We start from the raw sequence: 19290 nt of genomic DNA on the forward strand, positions 1-19290 counted from the left end.
TTTAATTCATCAATAAATCCAGAATAAAAAGCTAGGATCAGTAACAGTAACCATAAAACTATCAGATTGTCATCAAAAATCTATCTGACTTATTAATATCCTTTAGGGAAGGAAACCTGTCGTCCTTACCCAGACTGACCTACACGCGACTTCAGACTCACAGCAATATGGTTCATTTTAACTGGCTTAGCTAGTCACTCAGTAATGTTCAAGACAGCAGCATAACACCGCTTTTTCAAGAGCAATTAGGGATGAGTAATACATGTTGGTCATGCCAGAAACACCCACATTCCATGAATTGATTTTAAAAAAAATCACATCCACTGCATTAATCTGTCCACACCAATTTCTTTAAAGATTTCAATAAAGTTGGCGAAATGCGACCTTCCTTTTACGGATTGTCATTTGATCTTTTAGCAACAATTTCAGCATCTTTCCAACTACCACATGAAACTGTCTAACTGAGTCAGTTCTAGCTCACTGCTGGAAGCTACATTACCATACTAATAGGTGGATACGTCTGTTAGACAGTGCTCTACCATTATTCCTTTCCCTATTGAACAATTATACGCAGGTAGAAGTGTCTGTTCTATCTCCTCCCCCAAAGAAACCCACCCATCTGGATTTTGTGTCGTTTAGCCAGCCACGGATTATAGAGGCAAGACTTGCTCAAACCTAACGTATGGTCCAGAATAGCACCCTCCATAGAGGAACTGTGATATCTTTTTTTTTATTAAATATTTTATTGAAAATTTTTGGTCAACCAACACAGTACATTGTGCATCCTTTACACAATATTATAACAACACAAATAACAATGACCTATTTTATAAACAAAAAATGAATAAATAATAAATAACAAAAATGAAAACTAGCCCTAATTGGCAACTGCCTTGTCACAAGTAACACTCTCCAAAAATATAATTTAACAGTCCAATATATAATTATCTGTAGCAACGACCTATACATACTATACAGTATATATTAACAACCCTGAGAGTCCTTCTGGTTCCTCCTCCCCTCCACCCCCCCCCCCACCCCCCCGGATCCTGGGCTGCTGCTGCTGCCTTCTTTTTCCCATTCCGTCTATCTTTCTGCGAGGTATTCAACGAACGGTTGTCACCGCCTGGTGAACCCTTGAGCCGACCCCCTTAGGACGAACTTAATCCGCTCTAGCTTTATAAACCCCGCCATGTCATTTATCCAGCTCTCCACCCCCGGGGGCTTGGCTTCTTTCCACATTAGCAATATCCTGCGCCGGGCTACTAGGGACGCAAAGGCCAAAACATCGGCCTCTCTCGCCTCCTGCACTCCCGGCTCTTGTGCAACCCCAAATATAGCCAACCCCCAGCTTGGTTCGACCCGGACTCCTACTACTTTTGAAAGCACCTTTGTCACCCCCATCCAAAACCTCTGTAGTGCCGGGCATGACCAAAACATATGGGTATGATTCGCTGGGCTTCTCGAGCACCTCGCACACCTATCCTCCACCCCAAAAAATTTACTGAGCCGTGCTCCAGTCATATGTGCCCTGTGTAATACCTTAAACTGAATCAGGCTTAGCCTGGCACACGAGGACGACGAGTTTACCCTGCTTAGGGCATCTGCCCACAGCCCCTCCTCGATCTCCTCCCCCAGCTCTTCTTCCCATTTCCCTTTTAGTTCATCTACCATAGTCTCCCCTTCGTCCCTCATTTCCCTATATATATCTGACACCTTACCATCCCCCACCCATGTCTTTGAGATCACTCTGTCCTGCACCTCTTGTGTCAGGAGATGCGGGAATTCCCTCACCTGTTGCCTCGCAAAAGCCCTCAGTTGCATATACCTGAATGCATTCCCTTGGGGCAACCCATATTTCTCGGTCAGCGCTCCCAGACTCGCGAACTTCCCATCCACAAACAGATCTTTCAGTTGCGTTATTCCTGCTCTTTGCCACATTCCATATCCACCATCCATTCCCCCCGGGGCAAACCTATGGTTGTTTCTTATCGGGGACCCCCCCCCCCCCCCCCCCCCCCCCCCCCCCCCCCCCCCCCCCCCCCCCCCCCCCCCCCCCCCCCAAGGCTCCAGTCTTTCCCCTATGCCGTCTCCACTGTCCCCAAATCTTCAGTGTAGCCGCCACCACCGGGCTTGTAGTGTAGTTCCTCGGTGAGAACGGCAATGGGGCTGTCACCATAGCCTGTAGGCTAGTCCCCCTACAGGACGCCCTCTCTAATCTCTTCCACGCCGCTCCCTCCTCCTCTCCCATCCACTTACTCACCATTGAAATATTAGCGGCCCAATAATACTCACTTAGGCTCGGTAGTGCCAGCCCCCCCCTATCCCTGCTACGCTGTAAGAATCCCTTCCTCACTCTCGGGGTCTTCCCGGCCCACACAAAACCCATGATGCTCTTTTCAATCCTTTTAAAAAAAGCCTTCGTGATCACCACCGGGAGGCACTGAAACACAAAGAGGAATCTCGGGAGGACCACCATCTTAACCGCCTGCACCCTCCCTGCCATTGACAGGGATACCATATCCCATCTCTTGAAATCCTCCTCCATCTGTTCCACCAACCGCGTTAAATTTAACCTGTGCAATGTGCCCCAATTCTTAGCTATCTGGATCCCCAGGTAACGAAAGTCCCTTGTTACCTTCCTCAGCGGTAGGTCCTCTATTTCTCTACTCTGCTCCCCTGGATGCACCACAAACAACTCACTTTTCCCCATGTTCAATTTATACCCTGAAAAATCCCCAAACTCCCCAAGTATCTGCATTATTTCTGGCATCCCCTCCGCCGGGTCCGCCACGTATAGTAGCAAATCGTCCGCATACAAAGATACCCGGTGCTCTTCTCCTCCCCTAAGTACTCCCCTCCACTTCTTGGAACCCCTCAACGCTATCGCCAGGGGCTCAATCGCCAGTGCAAACAATAATGGGGACAGAGGGCATCCCTGCCTTGTCCCTCTATGGAGCCGAGAATATGCAGATCCCCGTCCATTCTAACACCCATCTAACATACCCCTCTCCAAAACCAAATCTCCTCAACACCTCCCACAAATAATCCCACTCCACTCTATCAAATGCTTTCTCGGCATCCATCGCCACTACTATCTCCGTTTCTCCCTCTGGTGGGGCCATCATCATTACCCCTAACAACCTCCGTATATTCGTGTTCAGCTGTCTCCCCTTCACAAACCCAGCTTGGTCCTCGTGGACCACCCCAGGGACACATTCCTCTATTCTCATTGCCATTACCTTGGCCAGGACCTTGGCATCTACATTTAGGAGAGAAATAGGTCTATAGGACCCGCATTGTAGCGGGTCCTTTTCCTTCTTTAAGAGAAGCGATATCGTTGCTTCAGACATAGTCGGGGGCAGTTGTCCCCTTTCCTTTGCCTCATTAAAGGTCCTCGTCAGTACCGGGGCGAGCAAGTCCACATATTTTCTATAGAATTCGACTGGGAATCCATCCGGTCCCGGGGCCTTTCCCGCCTGCATGCTCCTAATTCCTTTCACCACTTCTTCTACCTCGATCTGTGCTCCCAGTCCCACCCTTTCCTGCTCTTCCACCTTGGGAAATTCCAGCCGATCCAAGAAACCCATCATTCTCTCCCTCCCATCCGGGGGTTGAGCTTCATATAATTTTTTATAAAATGTCTTGAACACTCCATTCACTCTCTCCGCTCCCCGCTCCATCTCTCCTTCCTCATCCCTCACTCCCCCTATTTCCCTCGCTGCTCCCCTTTTCCTCAATTGGTGTGCCAGCAACCTGCTCGCCTTCTCCCCATATTCGTACTGTACACCCTGTGCCTTCCTCCATTGTGCCTCTGCAGTGCCTGTAGTCAGCAAGTCAAATTCTACATGTAGCCTTTGCCTTTCCCTGTACAGTCCCTCCTCCGGTGCTTCCGCATATTGTCTGTCCACCCTCAAAAGTTCTTGCAGCAACCGCTCCCGTTCCTTACTCTCCTGCCTCCCTTTATGTGCCCTTATTGATATCAGCTCCCCTCTAACCACCGCCTTCAACGCCTCCCAGACCACTCCCACCTGGACCTCCCCATTATCATTGAGTTCCAAGTACTTTTTAATGCACCCCCTCACCCTTAGACACACCCCCTCATCTGCCATTAGTCCCATGTCCATTCTCCAGGGTGGGCGCCCTCCTGTTTCCTCCCCTATCTCCAAGTCCACCCAGTGTGGAGCGTGATCCGAAATGGCTATAGCCGTATACTCCGTTCCCCTCACCTTCGGGATCAATGCCCTACCCAGCACAAAAAAGTCTATTCGCGAGTAGACTTTATGGACATAGGAGAAAAACGAGAACTCCTTACTCCTAGGTCTGCTAAATCTCCACGGGTCTACACCTCCCATCTGCTCCATAAAATCTTTAAGCACCTTGGCTGCTGCCGGCCTCCTTCCAGTCCTGGACTTCGACCTATCCAGCCCTGGTTCCAACACCGTATTAAAATCTCCCCCCATTATCAGCTTTCCCATCTCTAGGTCCGGAATGCGTCCTAGCATCCGCCTCATAAAATTGGCATCATCCCAGTTCGGGGCATATACGTTTACCAAAACCACCGCCTCCCCCTGTAGTTTGCCACTCACCATCACGTATCTGCCCCCGTTATCCGCCACTATAGTCTTTGCCTCGAACATTACCCGCTTCCCCACTAATATAGCCACCCCCCTGTTTTTCGCATCTAGCCCCGAATGGAACACCTGCCCCACCCATCCTTTGCGTAGCCTAACCTGGTCTATCAGTTTCAGGTGCGTTTCCTGTAACATAACCACATCTGCCTTAAGTTTCTTAAGGTGTGCGAGTACCCGTGCCCTCTTTATCGGCCCGTTCAGCCCTCTCACGTTCCACGTGATCAGCCGAGTTGAGGGGCTTCCTAGCCCCCCCCCCCTTGTCGATTAGCCATCACCTTTTTCCAGCTCCTCACCCAGTTCCCACGCAGCTGTATCTCCCCCAGGCGGTGCCCCCCCGCCCATCCTCTCCCATACCAGCTCCCCCCTCTCCCCAGCAGCAGCAACCCAGTAATTCCCCCCTCCCACCCCCCCCCGCTAGATCCCCCGCTAGCGTAATTACTCCCCCCATGTTGCTCCCAGAAGTCAGCAAACTCTGGCTGACATCGGCTTCCCCCCGTGACCTCGGCTCGCACCGTGCGACGCCCCCTCCTTCCTGCTTCTCTATTCCCGCCATGATTATCATAGCGCGGGAACCAAGCCCGCGCTTCTCCCTTGGCCCCGCCCCCAATGGCCAACGCCCCATCTCCTCCACCTCCCCCCATCACCACCTGTGGGAGAGAGAAAAGTTACCACATCGCAGGATTAGTACATAAAACCCCTCTTTGCCCCCCACATTCGCCCCACCACTTTGTTCGAACGTTCTTTTTAATAACCCGCTCATTCCAGTTTTTCTTCCACAATAAAAGTCCACGCTTCATCCGCCGTCTCAAAGTAGTGGTGCCTCCCTCGATATGTGACCCACAGTCTTGCCGGTTGCAGCATTCCAAATTTTATCTTCTTTTTATGAAGCACCGCCTTGGCCCGATTAAAGCTCGCCCTCCTTCTCGCCACCTCCGCACTCCAGTCTTGATAAACGCGGATCACCGCGTTCTCCCATTTACTGCTCCGAGTTTTCTTCGCCCATCTAAGGACCATTTCTCTATCCTTAAAACGGAGGAATCTCACCACTATGGCTCTGGGAATTTCTCCTGCTCTCGGTCCTCGCGCCATCACTCGGTATGCTCCCTCCACCTCCAACGGACCCGCCGGGGCCTCCGCTCCCATTAACGAGTGCAGCATCGTGCTCACATATGCCCCGACGTCCGCTCCCTCCACACCTTCAGGAAGACCAAGAATCCTCAGGTTGTTCCTCCTTGCGTTGTTTTCCAGTGCCTCCAACCTTTCCACACATCGTTTCTGATGTGCCTCCTGCGTCTCCGTCTTCACCACCAGGCCCTGTATATCGTCCTCATTCTCGGCTGCCTTTGCCTTCACGACCCGAAGCTCCCGCTCCTGGGTCTTTTGTTCCTCCTTTGGCCCTTCGATCGCCTGTAGTATCGGGGCCAACAGCTCTTTCTTCATTTCCTTTTTTATCTCTTCCACACAGCATTTCAAGAACTCTTGTTGTTCAGGGCCCCATGTTAAACTGCCACTTTCCGACGCCATCTTGGTTTTTGCTTGCCTTCCTTGCCGCTGTTCTAAAGGATCCACTGCAATCTGGCCACTCTCTCCTCCTTTTTCCATCCGTATCCAGGGGGGATTCCCTTCTGGTTTACCGCACAGTGTTTTTAGCCGTCAAAATTGCCGTTGGGGCTCCTATCAAGAGCCCAAAAGTCCATTTCACAGGGAGCTGCCGAAACGTGCGACTCAGCTGGTCATCGCCGCACCCGGAACCGGAACTGTGATATCTTATGAGCAGGGCAAGAAACAGTGTGACTCGTCAACCAATCAGATCGAAGAATCATCACTGAGGTATGCAGAGTCTCATGCAGAAAGTATAAATTAGATTTAACTCACATACAAAGAACAAAGAACAATTCAGCACAGGAACAGGCCCATTGGCCTTCCAAGCCTGTACTGGTCATGATACCAACCTTTGCCAAAACCATCAGCACTTCCTTGTGCCGTAACCCTCTATACCCATCCTATCCATGTGTTTGTCAAGATGCCTTTTGAACGATGTTAATGTATCTGCTTCCACAACCTCCCGTGGCAAGGCGTTCCAGGCACTCGCCACGTCTGCGTAAAAAACCTGCCTCGCACATCTCTTTTAAACTGGAAGCAGACTAAAGATTTGGAAAGAAAGACGAGACTAAGGAAGACTAAAATTTCCAACATTACCTAACCTACAGAGGAATGGGACTCCAAATTTGCAAAATTAAATTTTCAGAGTCAGATGTTGTTTGGCAATACCTGTCAATCGTCAGGCCATAAATATTTCACTTAATCCTGAAAGTACCAACCCTACCTTTTTAATTGTCAAGGACCACAACGCCACCCAATTACATGTTTTTCAATGCTGAGCTCATCAGCAACTACTGTTACTCTGCAGAGAACTACAGGATCTCTTGACAGCAAATTATAGGATTCCCAGTTTATATGCACGGATGGGATAGGTTGCTTCCAACTTACTCCATAATAATGGTGAGTGATGTTAGTCTCACCATCATTATTAATGCAAAATGGAGCGATGGTTTCTTTGAGTATCTGTGGATGCAATACTTCTGGACCTATGCTGAAGGCAGGATGTTGCTTCTTACATTTTCTTTTTCAAATGTTTTCATAGTATGTGTCACTGGCAATGCCAGCATTTTGTTGACCATTCCTAATTGCCCTCAAAAAAGTGGTGATCAGCTACCTTCTTGAACAGCTTCAGTCCATCTGGTGTAGGTACATTTAGAGACGGCTATCAAAGGAGTTTATAAGAAATAGGATGAGTAGGCCATTCGACCCCTCAGGCCTGTCCCACCATTCGATAGGATCAGGGTTGAGCTGATTGTGGCTTGAATTCCACTTTCCTGCCTGCCCCCTCGTAACTGTAGACTCCCTTTGTGATCAAAAATCTACATAATTCAGCCTTGCAACACATTCAATGACCCAGTCTCCACTGCTCTCTGGTGTACAGAACTCCAAACACGAACAATCCTTCTCACCTCCATCGTAAATGTGAGACCCCTTATTTCTCAACTGTGTTCTTTGTTATGGACTCCCCCGAAAGGGAAAAAAGATTTCCCAGTATCCACCTTGTCAAGTCCCCTTAGAAATCTTATGTTTCAATAAGATCATCTCTTTGGTTCCAGGATTTTAACACAGTGACAGTGAAAGAATGGTGATACAGTCCCAATTCAGAGTGGTATATGGCTTGGAGGGGAACTTGCCGGTGGTGGTGTTCCCAAGTGTCTGGTGCCCTTGTTTTTCAAGGTGGATGAGGTCATGGGTTTGGAGGTGCTGATGAGGCAGTTTGGTGAGTTTCTACAGTGCATCATGTACACACTGATGCCATTCTGGGTCATATGGTGGAGGGCATAAATGTTTACGATGGTGGACGGGGTTCCAATAAAGAGGGCAGTTTTGTCCTGGAGAGTGCTGAACTTCTTCAGGTGTTGTTAAAGCTGTACTCATCCAAGCGACTCCTGAGCTGCGGCTTGTAAATGGTGGACAGGCTCTGGGGGAGTAATGTGGGGGAGGGGGTACGAGTTGCTCGATGCGGATGGTTATTGCCTGGTATTTGTGTGACATAAATGTAACTTGCCGTTCATCAGCACAAGCCTGAATACTGTCCAGCTCTTGCTGTATGTGGTTATAAGAAGATAAGATTTAGGAGCAGTCTTGGGTGCTCAGCCCCTGGAGCCTCTTCCGCCATTCCATAAGATTGTGGCTGATTTGATTGTGACCTTAACTCCATTGCCTGCCCCCATTCTGAATGCTAATTAAAATGGAAGCAGAAAACAGTTTTTTTTCATTTCAATCAAAATATAGAAATAAAACAAATTCTTCTAAACATTAATAGAAGAGCAAAATAATGAGTCTGCTGGAAATCTGAAATAAAGACAGTGAAACGCCAACTCCTTTTTTCCATCCACAGATGCTGCAGGTTCTGACGACTATTTCCAGAATTTTGTCTTCATTTCAAAGCATTAAATTTGTGTATAAACTTGATGTTTTTTATGAATACAAATATGAAACTTAACTATAATTTCACATTGAAACTGTTAGAACAATGTGTGGAGATCAGTTTGAACAGATGTAGATCCAGAGAAACCATTGATAATGTTTGTTTCACAACAATGTGCATCCTCAAAGGGAAGTATTCTACATGTTAACTATTTTGAGATTACAGAATCAGTAGAAAAATTAAAAGTCACACCTTTCCTGTTTTAAAGCGTATTCAAGCATTTTAATTCTTCTAACCAAATCCTTCTTCAGGTTCTCCTGGCCTTTCCTCTCCCCTTGCAAGAAAGAAATCTGCGCCTGAAAAGGAAAAAAAGAGGGGGTGAGCCACATTCAAGTAGGAAAATTGCCGGTTAGCATGTTTTTTAGATTTTAAAGCAATTAAACATTTCTCTCACGGAGCAGAAATACACCAACTCAAAAAACTAAAATTGAGTGTGACGTCAGGTGTAATGTCTAGATCTGGTACGTCTCTCTCGTGGGGACCATGAATTGGATTCAATTTGAATTAGTTTTTGGGGCAGGCAATCAGTTGGATTAGGGGTTTGCCCCTGTCCACACTCTCAGCTCTGGCTTTGTAACTCTGATAAAGTAATAAAAATAAATTGATAGTCAATGTACATGGTATAAATGCAGGCCATTTTATTAAAAATTCAATCTTGGGTAATAAAAGATTAACCACATTCAAACTTTTGATCAACATTATTTCAGTTTTAAAAAGTATTCTTTAGTTCTAAGCTAAGCATATTGGTAAAGAACAGCATTTCTTTATGGTGGAGAAGGAGTGCCTGATCAGGAAGCAAAACTGGGCTGTTCATATAAATTGCTGGCAAAATTAATATAATTTAGCTACACTTTCCTCATTAACCCATATCCTTAAGATGTGGAAGAGGAAAATATTTATTCTTGATTTAAATTTTTTTTTAATGTTCTTATTCAAGGCTTTTCAACAAAAATATAAATATACATAATGTCAAAAGAACAACCAAAGAACTTCAGAAGACGGCATCAACCCAACAAAAGCCCCAACCTTCCAGCCCCCCTCACGTTGACCCCCATCCACAACCTGCCTTCTCCATTTTAACCCCTTTCTCCAACTCCCCTCCCTCCCTGGCTGACCCCTCAATCCTCCTTGAAGAAATCAATAAACAGTTCCCACCTCCAGGTGAACCCTTCCTAGTGACCCCCCAAATAGCGAACTTGGTCTTCTCCAACCTCAAGAATTCTGCCAGGTCGCTCACCCATGCCCCTGCCTTCGGGCCACAACCCCTTTAATCTTGGACACGCCCAGAACATGTGGACATGATTTCCCCCCCAACCACTTATCTTCTACCCTCTTAAAAAATCTGCTCATCCTCACCACCATCAAAGCAGGCCCTGTGCACCACTTTAAACTGGATGTGGCTTAACCTCGCACACGACGAGGACGCATTCATCCTCCGCAAGGCACCCACCTCCTCTCCCAGCTCCTCCTCCCATTTACACTTAATATCCTCCACCAGACACCCTCACTCTCCATCAGTTCCTTATAAATACCCAACACCTTCGCCTCCCCTGTTTCGTCTCCGACAGAAGCTCATCTTGCAGCACCGGAGGCAGCAACGTCGGGAAGGCCGGCACCTCCACAAAATCCTGAATGACAAGGTACCCAAAACCATTCCCCTTAGGCAACTCCTACTATTCCTCCAGCCTTGCAAATTTGCCCGCTTTAAACAATTCACTGAGGTACTCCATGCCCACCTGTCACACCTGGAACTTCACATCCAATCTCACCAGCACAAACCTATGGTTTGTGACAAATAGGCACCCACAACGACATACTCTCTAACCCCAGGTGCTGCCTACACTGCCCCCACACCCTCAAAGCCGACACTGCCGCTGGGTTAACGGAGCACCTGGCCGGCAAGAACAACAGAAGTGCCAGTAACAAAGCCCTCACACTCGTTCCCCTGCCTCCACCCATCCCCAAACCGACCTCTCCTCCGCGGCCCATTTCCTCACCATAACAATGTTTGCAGTCCAATAATAATTTAGCAAATTCAGCAATGGTAGGCACCCCCCCACCCCGCCCTCCAAAAATGCCCACCGCACCCTGCCCACACAAACCCCAAGATCAACCCATTGGCTTTCCTAAAAAAACAACTTAGGGACAAAGATGGAGGTTCTGAAACACAAACAGAAACCTAGGCAGCACCATAATTTTCACTGTCTGCACTCGTCCCGCCAGTGGCTAAACGTCTGACCTTTTAAAATCCACCATCATCCCCTCCACCAATTGGGCCAAGTTCAATCTACGCAGCAAGGCCCAGCTCTGTGCCACCTGGATACCAAGGTATCTAACGCTCATCCCCACCACCCTGAACGGCAACTCCCCATACCTTCTTTCCTGCCTCCTACCATTGATCGGGAACACCTCACTCTTTCCCTTGTTCAATTTAGATCTTGAAAAACGGCCAAATTCCCCTAAAATCCCCTTGATCCCTTCAATGGAGCCCAACGGATCTGAAATAAATAACAGATCACCCGCATACAGGGAAACCCTATGCTCGACACCCCACACCCTGCTCAATCCCTCTCCAATCCCTTGACACCTTGAGTGCCATTGTTAGTGGCTCTATGGTCAAGGCAAAAAGCAACGGGGAGAGCACGCCCTCTCGGTCTCGTCCCATGGTGTAGCCCAAAGTACCCCAAACTTACTCAGTTCGTCCGCACACGCCACTGGCGCCTTATACCGGACCCAATCAAGAAATCCCTGCCCGAACCCAAACTGCCCCAGCACCTTGATCAGATATGCCCACTCCACCCAGTCAAAAGCCTTCTCAGTGTCAATCGCCATCACTACCTCAACCTCCTGCCCTTCACCCCCAAGGCATCATAATCACATTAAGTAGAGTCTGCACATTCCCTTAACAAAACCAGTCTGATCCTTCCCAATCAACCGTGATGCAAGCACCTTCGCCAAAAGCTTGGCATCGACATTCAATAACGATATCGGGCGATATGAGCCACACTGCTCCAGGTCCTTAACCTTTTTAAGAATCAGAGAAATGGAAGCCTGCGATAAAGTAGGGGGGAGATCCCCCCTCTTCTTCACCTCGTTATATGCCCTCACCAGCACTGGCCCCATCTCCGCTCCAAACTTTTTATAAGACTAGACTGGGAACCCGTCCTGACCCAGGACGTCCCCGCCTGCATCACCCCCATGCCATCCATCACCTCCCTCAGCCCAATCAGGCCTCCAGGTCCTGAACCCGTTCCTCCTCCACCCTGGGAAACTCCAACCCATCCAACAACCGATTCATTCCCTCTTCCCTTCCCCTTGGGGGTTCCGACTCATGGAGTCTCCTATAAAAAGGCCTCAAATACCCCATATGCCCCCTCTCGATCCAACACCACCCTACCCGCCCCTCTCCTCGTCCCTCACTCTACTGATCTCCCTTGCCGCTGCCTGCTTTCTCAACTGATGGGCCAGCATCTTACTCGCCCTCTCCCCATACTCAAACTGCCCCCTGGCCCTCCGCAACTGCCCCACCGCCTTCCCCGTAGACACTAACCCAAACTCCATCTGGTGCCTCTGTCTCTCCAACAACCTCTCCTCTGGTGTCACTGAGTATCTCCTATCCACCCTCAAAATCTCATTGACCAGCCTTGCTCTCTCCTCCCACTTCACCCTCTCCATCTGCGCCCAAATCAAAATAAACTCCTCCTCTAACTACAGCATTAAGTACCTCCCACAGCGTGGTGGCTGTGACCTCCCCTGTATAATTCACCTCCACATATCTCACTTAGGCCTCACTCAATTATTAATACTTTGCATTTAAATCAATTTAAATAATTTAAAAGCTCCTGCCCTTGACTGATTTACATATTAATGTACATTATAATACAATAAACATAATAAAATACAATATACATTAAATGAAGTGGCTGTATCTTGCAGACAGCTCATTTCTTAAAATATGGATGAATTAGAATAGTTTCTTGTATCTGCCACGCCCAAAGATAAAATTATAAAAAAGGTTTAATTCATATTTACTCCATCTAAAGTTATTTTTTAAAATTAGTCTTTTCTGGTTTGATGCAGGATTAATTCTTTGCTTTTGGCAGGCATATCAAATTTTCCATCCTGGTCAGTTGTCCTACAGACAATATTCCCTCCCTCGCCCCAGCAGTATCTGATCATCATAATCCATAGCTATTTCTAAAACCAGTATCTGTCACAAGGAGATATTGAGGCAACTTCTTTAAAAAGAACCATTATCAACTTATATTGTATGAGTGCATTCATCGGAAGCACTTCATTATAAGCCACAAAACAAGCTTGTCAGCAAAGTCAAGGCCCATGGAATAAAAAGCACAGTAGCAGCACGGACACAAAATTGGCAGAGTGACAGGAAACCACAATGGTGAAAAGTTGTTCCTCGAACTGCAGGAAGGTGGGTAGTGAGGTTTCCCAGGAGTTGGTGTTGGAACCACTGCTTTTGATAAACATCAGTAACTTAGACATGAAGACGGCAGGGCAGGTTGAGAGCAGTTATTAAGGCATATGCGATTGTGGGCTTTATAAATAGGGGCATAGAGCACAAAAGCAAGGAAATTATGCCACGTCTGTATAAAAAATACTGGTTTGATTCAACTGGGGCAATATGCCCAGTTCAGGCATTATACTTTAGGAAGGAGGTGAAGGCATTGGAGAATTCAAAAAAGATTTATAAATGTTGCGACCCCCGTAGAGTCCAATAATGTTTAAGAATAAATTTGAACACCAATTTAATAGCTGAAAGAATGCCATGTCAAAATTTCATATTTTAACACTTTTACTGGAATGATTAAAAGGACTACAGATTAAACAATATTTTCATTTTTGTGGGTGACTTATACTTTATCTCGCATTCTATTCTCCACAGAATTAGTCCTTTTAGTAAACAGTCCACAGTTGCTCCCAGCTTCCAATAGGTTCACATATCACCTAGTAGAAACTTACATGTGACAGTCTCTCAGTTTTCTAAGTTTCTTAAATCCACCAGCAGCAAAGCCTGTTCTGTTGATTCTTCTTCTCCATGGCCAAACAAGAACAAATCTCCTGGAATCCGTCACATCCAGCTGTGGTAGCTCACCAAGTAGCTTTTTTTCTCTATTGACAATAAAGAACTGTCTATGATATTCACTGATTCGCAAGGAAGTCTGTAACATCTGAAAAATGGCTTCCCCTGCTTTTTCCGATAGCAATGGAAAACAAATACAGCTTGTATTGAGGTAGAAATGCTCATTTGCTCTCCTTAATCCAGATTCCTTTTATCTCAGAAATATGGGACAGTTATACAGAATAGCTGTTTACAACCTGATACCCAACACCATCTTTCTGGGACTTGGAAGATTCAGTCTACTCGTATTAAACAAAAACTGTTGTCATTGTTTTAAAGCGTAAATATCATGCATATTCTTCTCAGGTAAAACAATCTAAGCCATCCTTTGATCTCTAACAATCAAACCACACAGACCTACTGTCAGGCAGACTGCAGAACAGGTCACATGGCCCTTTTCATTCACCTTTAATTGACATCGCAAAATATAATAATCTTATAAACCGGAATCGTAACACAAGAATGGTTACAGGAGTGAAGAATTTACATGAATCGATTGAAGAAGCTGGGGCTGTTTTCCTTGGAGAAGAAAAGATGAAGAGGTGATTAGATAAAGATGTTCAAGGTCATGTGGTATCTGGTCAGAGTAGATAAGGAGAAGCTATTCCTGTTGATGAAAGGTTTGAGAATCAGAGGAGATTTAAGGTGATTGGCAAAAGAAGCAACAGTGACATGAGGAAAACCAATTTATTGGGGTTCTTTGAAAAGTAACATGCGCTGTGGATAAAGGGGAACCGGTGAATGTACTGCATTTAGATTTCCATAAAGCATTTGATAACGTTCCACATCAAAGGTTTTGGCGGAGAATAAAAGCTCATGGTGAATGGCAGTGATTTTCAAAGTGGAGGGCGGGGCCTCAGGGGAGGTGGCAGAGGACTGGAGAACAGCTAATGTGGTCCCACTATTTAAGAAAAGTTGTAGAGATAAGCCAGGGAACTACAGACCAGAGAATCTCACATCAGTGGTAGGAAAACTATTGGAGAAAATTCTGAAGGAGAGAATCTATCTATCTCCACTTAAAGAGGCACGGCTTGATCAGGAATAGTCAGCATGACTTTGTCAGAGGGAGCTTAACAAATTTGATTGAATTTTGAGAGCATGAGACAAGGTGTGTAGATGAGGGCAGTGCAGTTGATATAGTTTATATGGATTTCAGCAAAGCCTCTGACAAGGTTCCACATGGCGACTTATAAAGACAAATGCAAATGGGATACAGGGCAACTTGATACGGTGGATTCAGAATTGGCTTAGTTGTGGGAGACAGAGGGCTGCTTTAGTGACTGGAAGCCAGTGTTCAGTGGCGTACCACAGGGATGTGTGCTGGGTCCCTTACTGTTTGTTATTAAATTACAGATATGACTATGTGAGGGGTAGGATCAGTAGGTTTGCGGATGACACAAAGATTGGCCGGGTGGTTAACAGTGAGGTTGCGTTTCTTGAGTTACAGGACGATAGAGACGGGATGGCAGAAAAGTGGTTGAAGGAATTTAACCCTAAAGAGTGTGAGGTGATTGGAAGTATTCAATGAATGGCATGACATTGGCAAGTTCCGAGGGACAAAGTGACCTTGCCGTGTTTCTTCATAGATCGTTGAAGGCAGATGGGCAGATTAATAAGGTGGTGAAAAAGGCATAGATCAATCTATCAATTTTGTAATGTATGCTTTTATCAATCGAGGCATAGATTATAAAAGCAGGGAGGTCATTTTAGAGTTGCATAGAACTTTGGTGAGGCCACAGTTGGAGTACTGTGTGCAATTCACCAGGATGTTGCCTGGGATGGAACACTTATATTTATGAAGAGAGGTTGGACAGGCTTGGGTTATTTTTGCTGGAACAGAGGAGACTGAGGGGCGACCTGATCGAGGTGTACAAGATTATGAGGGGCATGAACAGGGTGGATAGGGAGCAGCTGTTACCCTTAGTTGAAGTGTAAGTTATGAGGGGACACAAGTTTAAGGTTAGGGGCATGAGGTTTAGGGGGGAATTTGAGGAAAAGCTTTTTTACCCAGAGGGTTGTGATGGTCTGGAATGCACTGTCTGAGAGGGTGGTAAAGGTAGGTTGCCTCACATCCTTAAAAAAGTTGCTGGATGAGCACCTGGCACGTCTTAACATTCAAGGCTATGGGCTAAGTGCTGGCAAGTGGAATCAGATAGGCAGGTCAGATGTTTCTCATGCACCGGTGCAGACTTGATGGCCAAAGAGCCTCTTCTGTTCTGCATTATTCTGTGATAGCGATCCTGTCGCAACCCATGTCGAAGGCTGGTGTAGAATGGGTTGCCAAAAACAATCCCCAAAGATCGCCTGACCATTTTTTCCGTTTTCTCTTCAGGTAAATTCTCACTGCAGTGCACTGTATGACCACATGAGGCTGATATAGAAGCCGGTGCCGTGAACTTTCTTGCCAATCTGGGTCACAGTGTAGTTTGGGCAGTTTGCAGTCAGAGACCCGTAAAAATTCTCTTTGGGTAACATTTCCTGCTACTGTGTCAAGCGTCAGGATCTGTATTATTTCTTGAGTTCAGTGTGTCACTAACAAACCCCGTGCGTCCTTTATCATTCTCTCAATTAACACGGGCATACAGCCTCCTCCACCCCTACAAGTCTCTATGTCCACTCCCGAATTATCTCTCCACACCAGGGTTCTAGTCCTTCAAAGACGCTTCTTTTTTTTCCATCATCTCCCCCGCTGTTATCCACTCCCTCTTCCCAGGTACTTGACCCCAAGCACCCATAACTGCTGTGTGACCACATGGACTCCATCAGCTGAATTGATGCCTCTACTGCAAGGACTTTTGCATCTACCTTTACCGGGACGTCAATTTTTTGTCAAGGACAGCATTAGCTGGCAACTAAACTGTATACAGGAGCTGGTAAAATGCAGGTGTAAGGACTGGCAGGTGTATGGACTGGAATGTGTTGGCACGTTTTGCATATTGGTCAGCTGAGTATGTTTTGTTTAGCCATGTTTTCAGTCTGTTGGATATTTACCTGGGAAACAGTACTTAGGCGTCCAGTGACATTCTGTCTGACTGCGTTTTTAGTTCAGCAGTTAGGGCTTCTGTTTCTGGAGTGGAAGCCTGGAGTTTAATTTCCTATCCGAGGTAGTGTTAGGTTTTGAACGTGTGCACATGACGTTGTTAAAACTATGATATATTGAGCCTGCAAATTACAATTTTTACATTTAATAATACAGAAGTGCCAACAAAGAGTGTGATGTTTTTAAAAGTAACTATTGAGAATCTATTGTGAATATAGCATGGGTCATGAGAGTTGGTCATTCTGCAAAAGTGGGTCGCCGGAAAAAAGTTTGAAAAACCCTGGTGTATGGGGTAACATGATGTCTTGGATAGAAGATTAGCCAGCTAACAGGAAACAGAGTAGGCATAAATGGGTCATTTTCTGTAGGACGGTCTGTGGGCGGAAGCTCGGAGTAGGGTAAACTCAACCACATGTGCCAGGCTCGGCCTGATTCAATTTAAGGTGGTTCACCAGGCCCACATGACGGTAGCTCGGATGAGCAAATTCTTTGGGGTAGAGGACAAGTGCGCTAGATGCGCGGGAGGACCAGTGAACCATGGTCACATGTTTTGGGCATGTCCTAAGCTTAGGGGGTACTGGGAGGGATTTGCGGGGGTCATGTCCCAAGTGCTGAAAACAAGGGTGGTGATGAGTCCAGGGGTGGCAATTTTCGGGGTTTCGGAAGACCCGGGAGTCCAGGGGGAGAAAGAGGCGGATGTTCTGGCCTTTGCTTCCCTGATAGCCCGGCGGCGAATACTGCTGGCATGGAGGGACTCAAAACCCCCGAAGAACGAACTATGGCTTTCGGACATGTCAAGTTTTCTGGGTATGGGAAAAATTAAGTTCGCCTTGAGGGGATCTGTATTGGGGTTCGCCCAAAGGTGGCAACCATGGGGGGAGGGGGGGGGTGATTAGAGTAGAGTAGGAGGGATAAATAGGCGGGTAGTGTCTAGGGGAGAGGAGCGGGCATGTGCAGTATGGTTTGATTGAAGTATTGGTTTTATATTGATGTTTGCACATTTGTGTTATCTGTAACTGTTTACAATGCCAAAAAATACCTCAATAAAATTTAAAAATGGGTCATTTTCTAGTTGGCAGAATGTGACGAGTGGTGTGCCACAGGGATTAGTGCTGGGGCCTCAACATTTTACAATTTATATATATTAATTGGATGTAGGTACAAAACGCATGATTGTTAAAATATGCTGGCGAGACAAAAGTAGGTAGGAAAGTAAGTTGTGAAGAGGATAGAAGGAGACTATACAGGGATTATAGATAGGTAAAGCGAGTGGGCAAAGATGTGCAAATGTAGTATAATGTGCGAAAATGGGAAATTGTCCATTTTGGCAGGAAGAATAAAAAAGCATTTATCTAAATGGTGAGAGATTGCAGAGCTCGTAGTTGCAAAGGAGTCTGTGTATCCTAGTGGGTAAATCACAAAAGCTTAATATGCAGGTACAGCAAGGTTGGACAGGCTAGGCTTGTATCCGCTGAAGCTTAGAATAAGAGGCGACTTGATTGAAACATACAAGATCCTGAGGGGTCTTTACAGGGTGGATGTGGAGAGGATATTTCTCCTTGCGACTTGCAACTCTAGATTCTCCCACTATTTCAAAATAAAGCGGTCACCCAATAAAACAGAGATGAGGATAATTTCATTCTCCCAGAGGGTCGTGAGTCCCTGGAATTCTCTTCCTCAGTGGAAGCAGAGTCTTTAAATATTTTTCAGGCAGAGGTAGGTAGATTTTTGATATGCAAGGGGGTGGTGGGAACATGGAGCCGTGGTTAGAATCAGATCAGCCATGATCGTATTGATGGTGGAACAGCCTATCCCTGTTCCTAATTCATATGTATATAAAACCGTTTTTATGCAATAAGTTGTTTGAATCTGGAATGCACGGCCTATGAATGTGGTAGTGACAGATTCAAATGTGGCTTTCAAAGGTGAATTGAATAATTACCTGAAGATTTGCAAGGCCATGGGGGAAAAGCACAGAAATGGGGCTAGACCAGGTGCTCTTGCAGAGACAGAGCATGGTCACGACGGGCAGAATGCCCCCTTTCAGTGCTGGAACTATCTTACGATTCGGATATATATATATATATATGTATATTGAAGCTGTTGGTCCTTCAAATACACCAACTGATCTACAAATACACAGCTTTTGAATTAGCAATTCTGTTGAGCTCCCCTTCCCCAATTGTTGAATTAGGGCAAGATATCGATTTATGATTTTTATAGAAAAGCAGTCTGAATCACAACATTGGGTTTAAAAACTCTGGATCTTTACAATAATGGAGCTTACTCAGCTTTTTTAAAAAAGTAAACTACAGTCTTGTACCCAAGACAATGCAAACATCACAATGCAATCCTCAAAAGATCAGGAAAATCCCATGTTGTGAAAATAGACTTTAACGGTCACTGTAATTCATACTCTGGTTTATGGATCTTTTATTCCCTC

General features: G+C 46.2%; 1 protein-coding gene across 2 annotated transcripts in view; it reads right to left on the bottom strand.

The window, feature by feature from the left end:
• strn (striatin, calmodulin binding protein) overlaps positions 1 to 19290 on the bottom strand; it is a 128214-nt gene that overhangs the window by 61530 nt on the left and 47394 nt on the right. For both annotated transcript variants that reach the window (XM_072498483.1, XM_072498482.1), the window contains exon 2: positions 8860 to 8963. In XM_072498483.1, the coding sequence (XP_072354584.1) occupies positions 8860 to 8963 (104 nt within the window). The remainder of the gene's footprint in view (positions 1 to 8859; positions 8964 to 19290) is intronic.

Source organism: Scyliorhinus torazame, chromosome 4 (assembly GCF_047496885.1).
Source record: "Scyliorhinus torazame isolate Kashiwa2021f chromosome 4, sScyTor2.1, whole genome shotgun sequence".
Taxonomy (NCBI): Eukaryota; Metazoa; Chordata; class Chondrichthyes; order Carcharhiniformes; family Scyliorhinidae; genus Scyliorhinus; species Scyliorhinus torazame.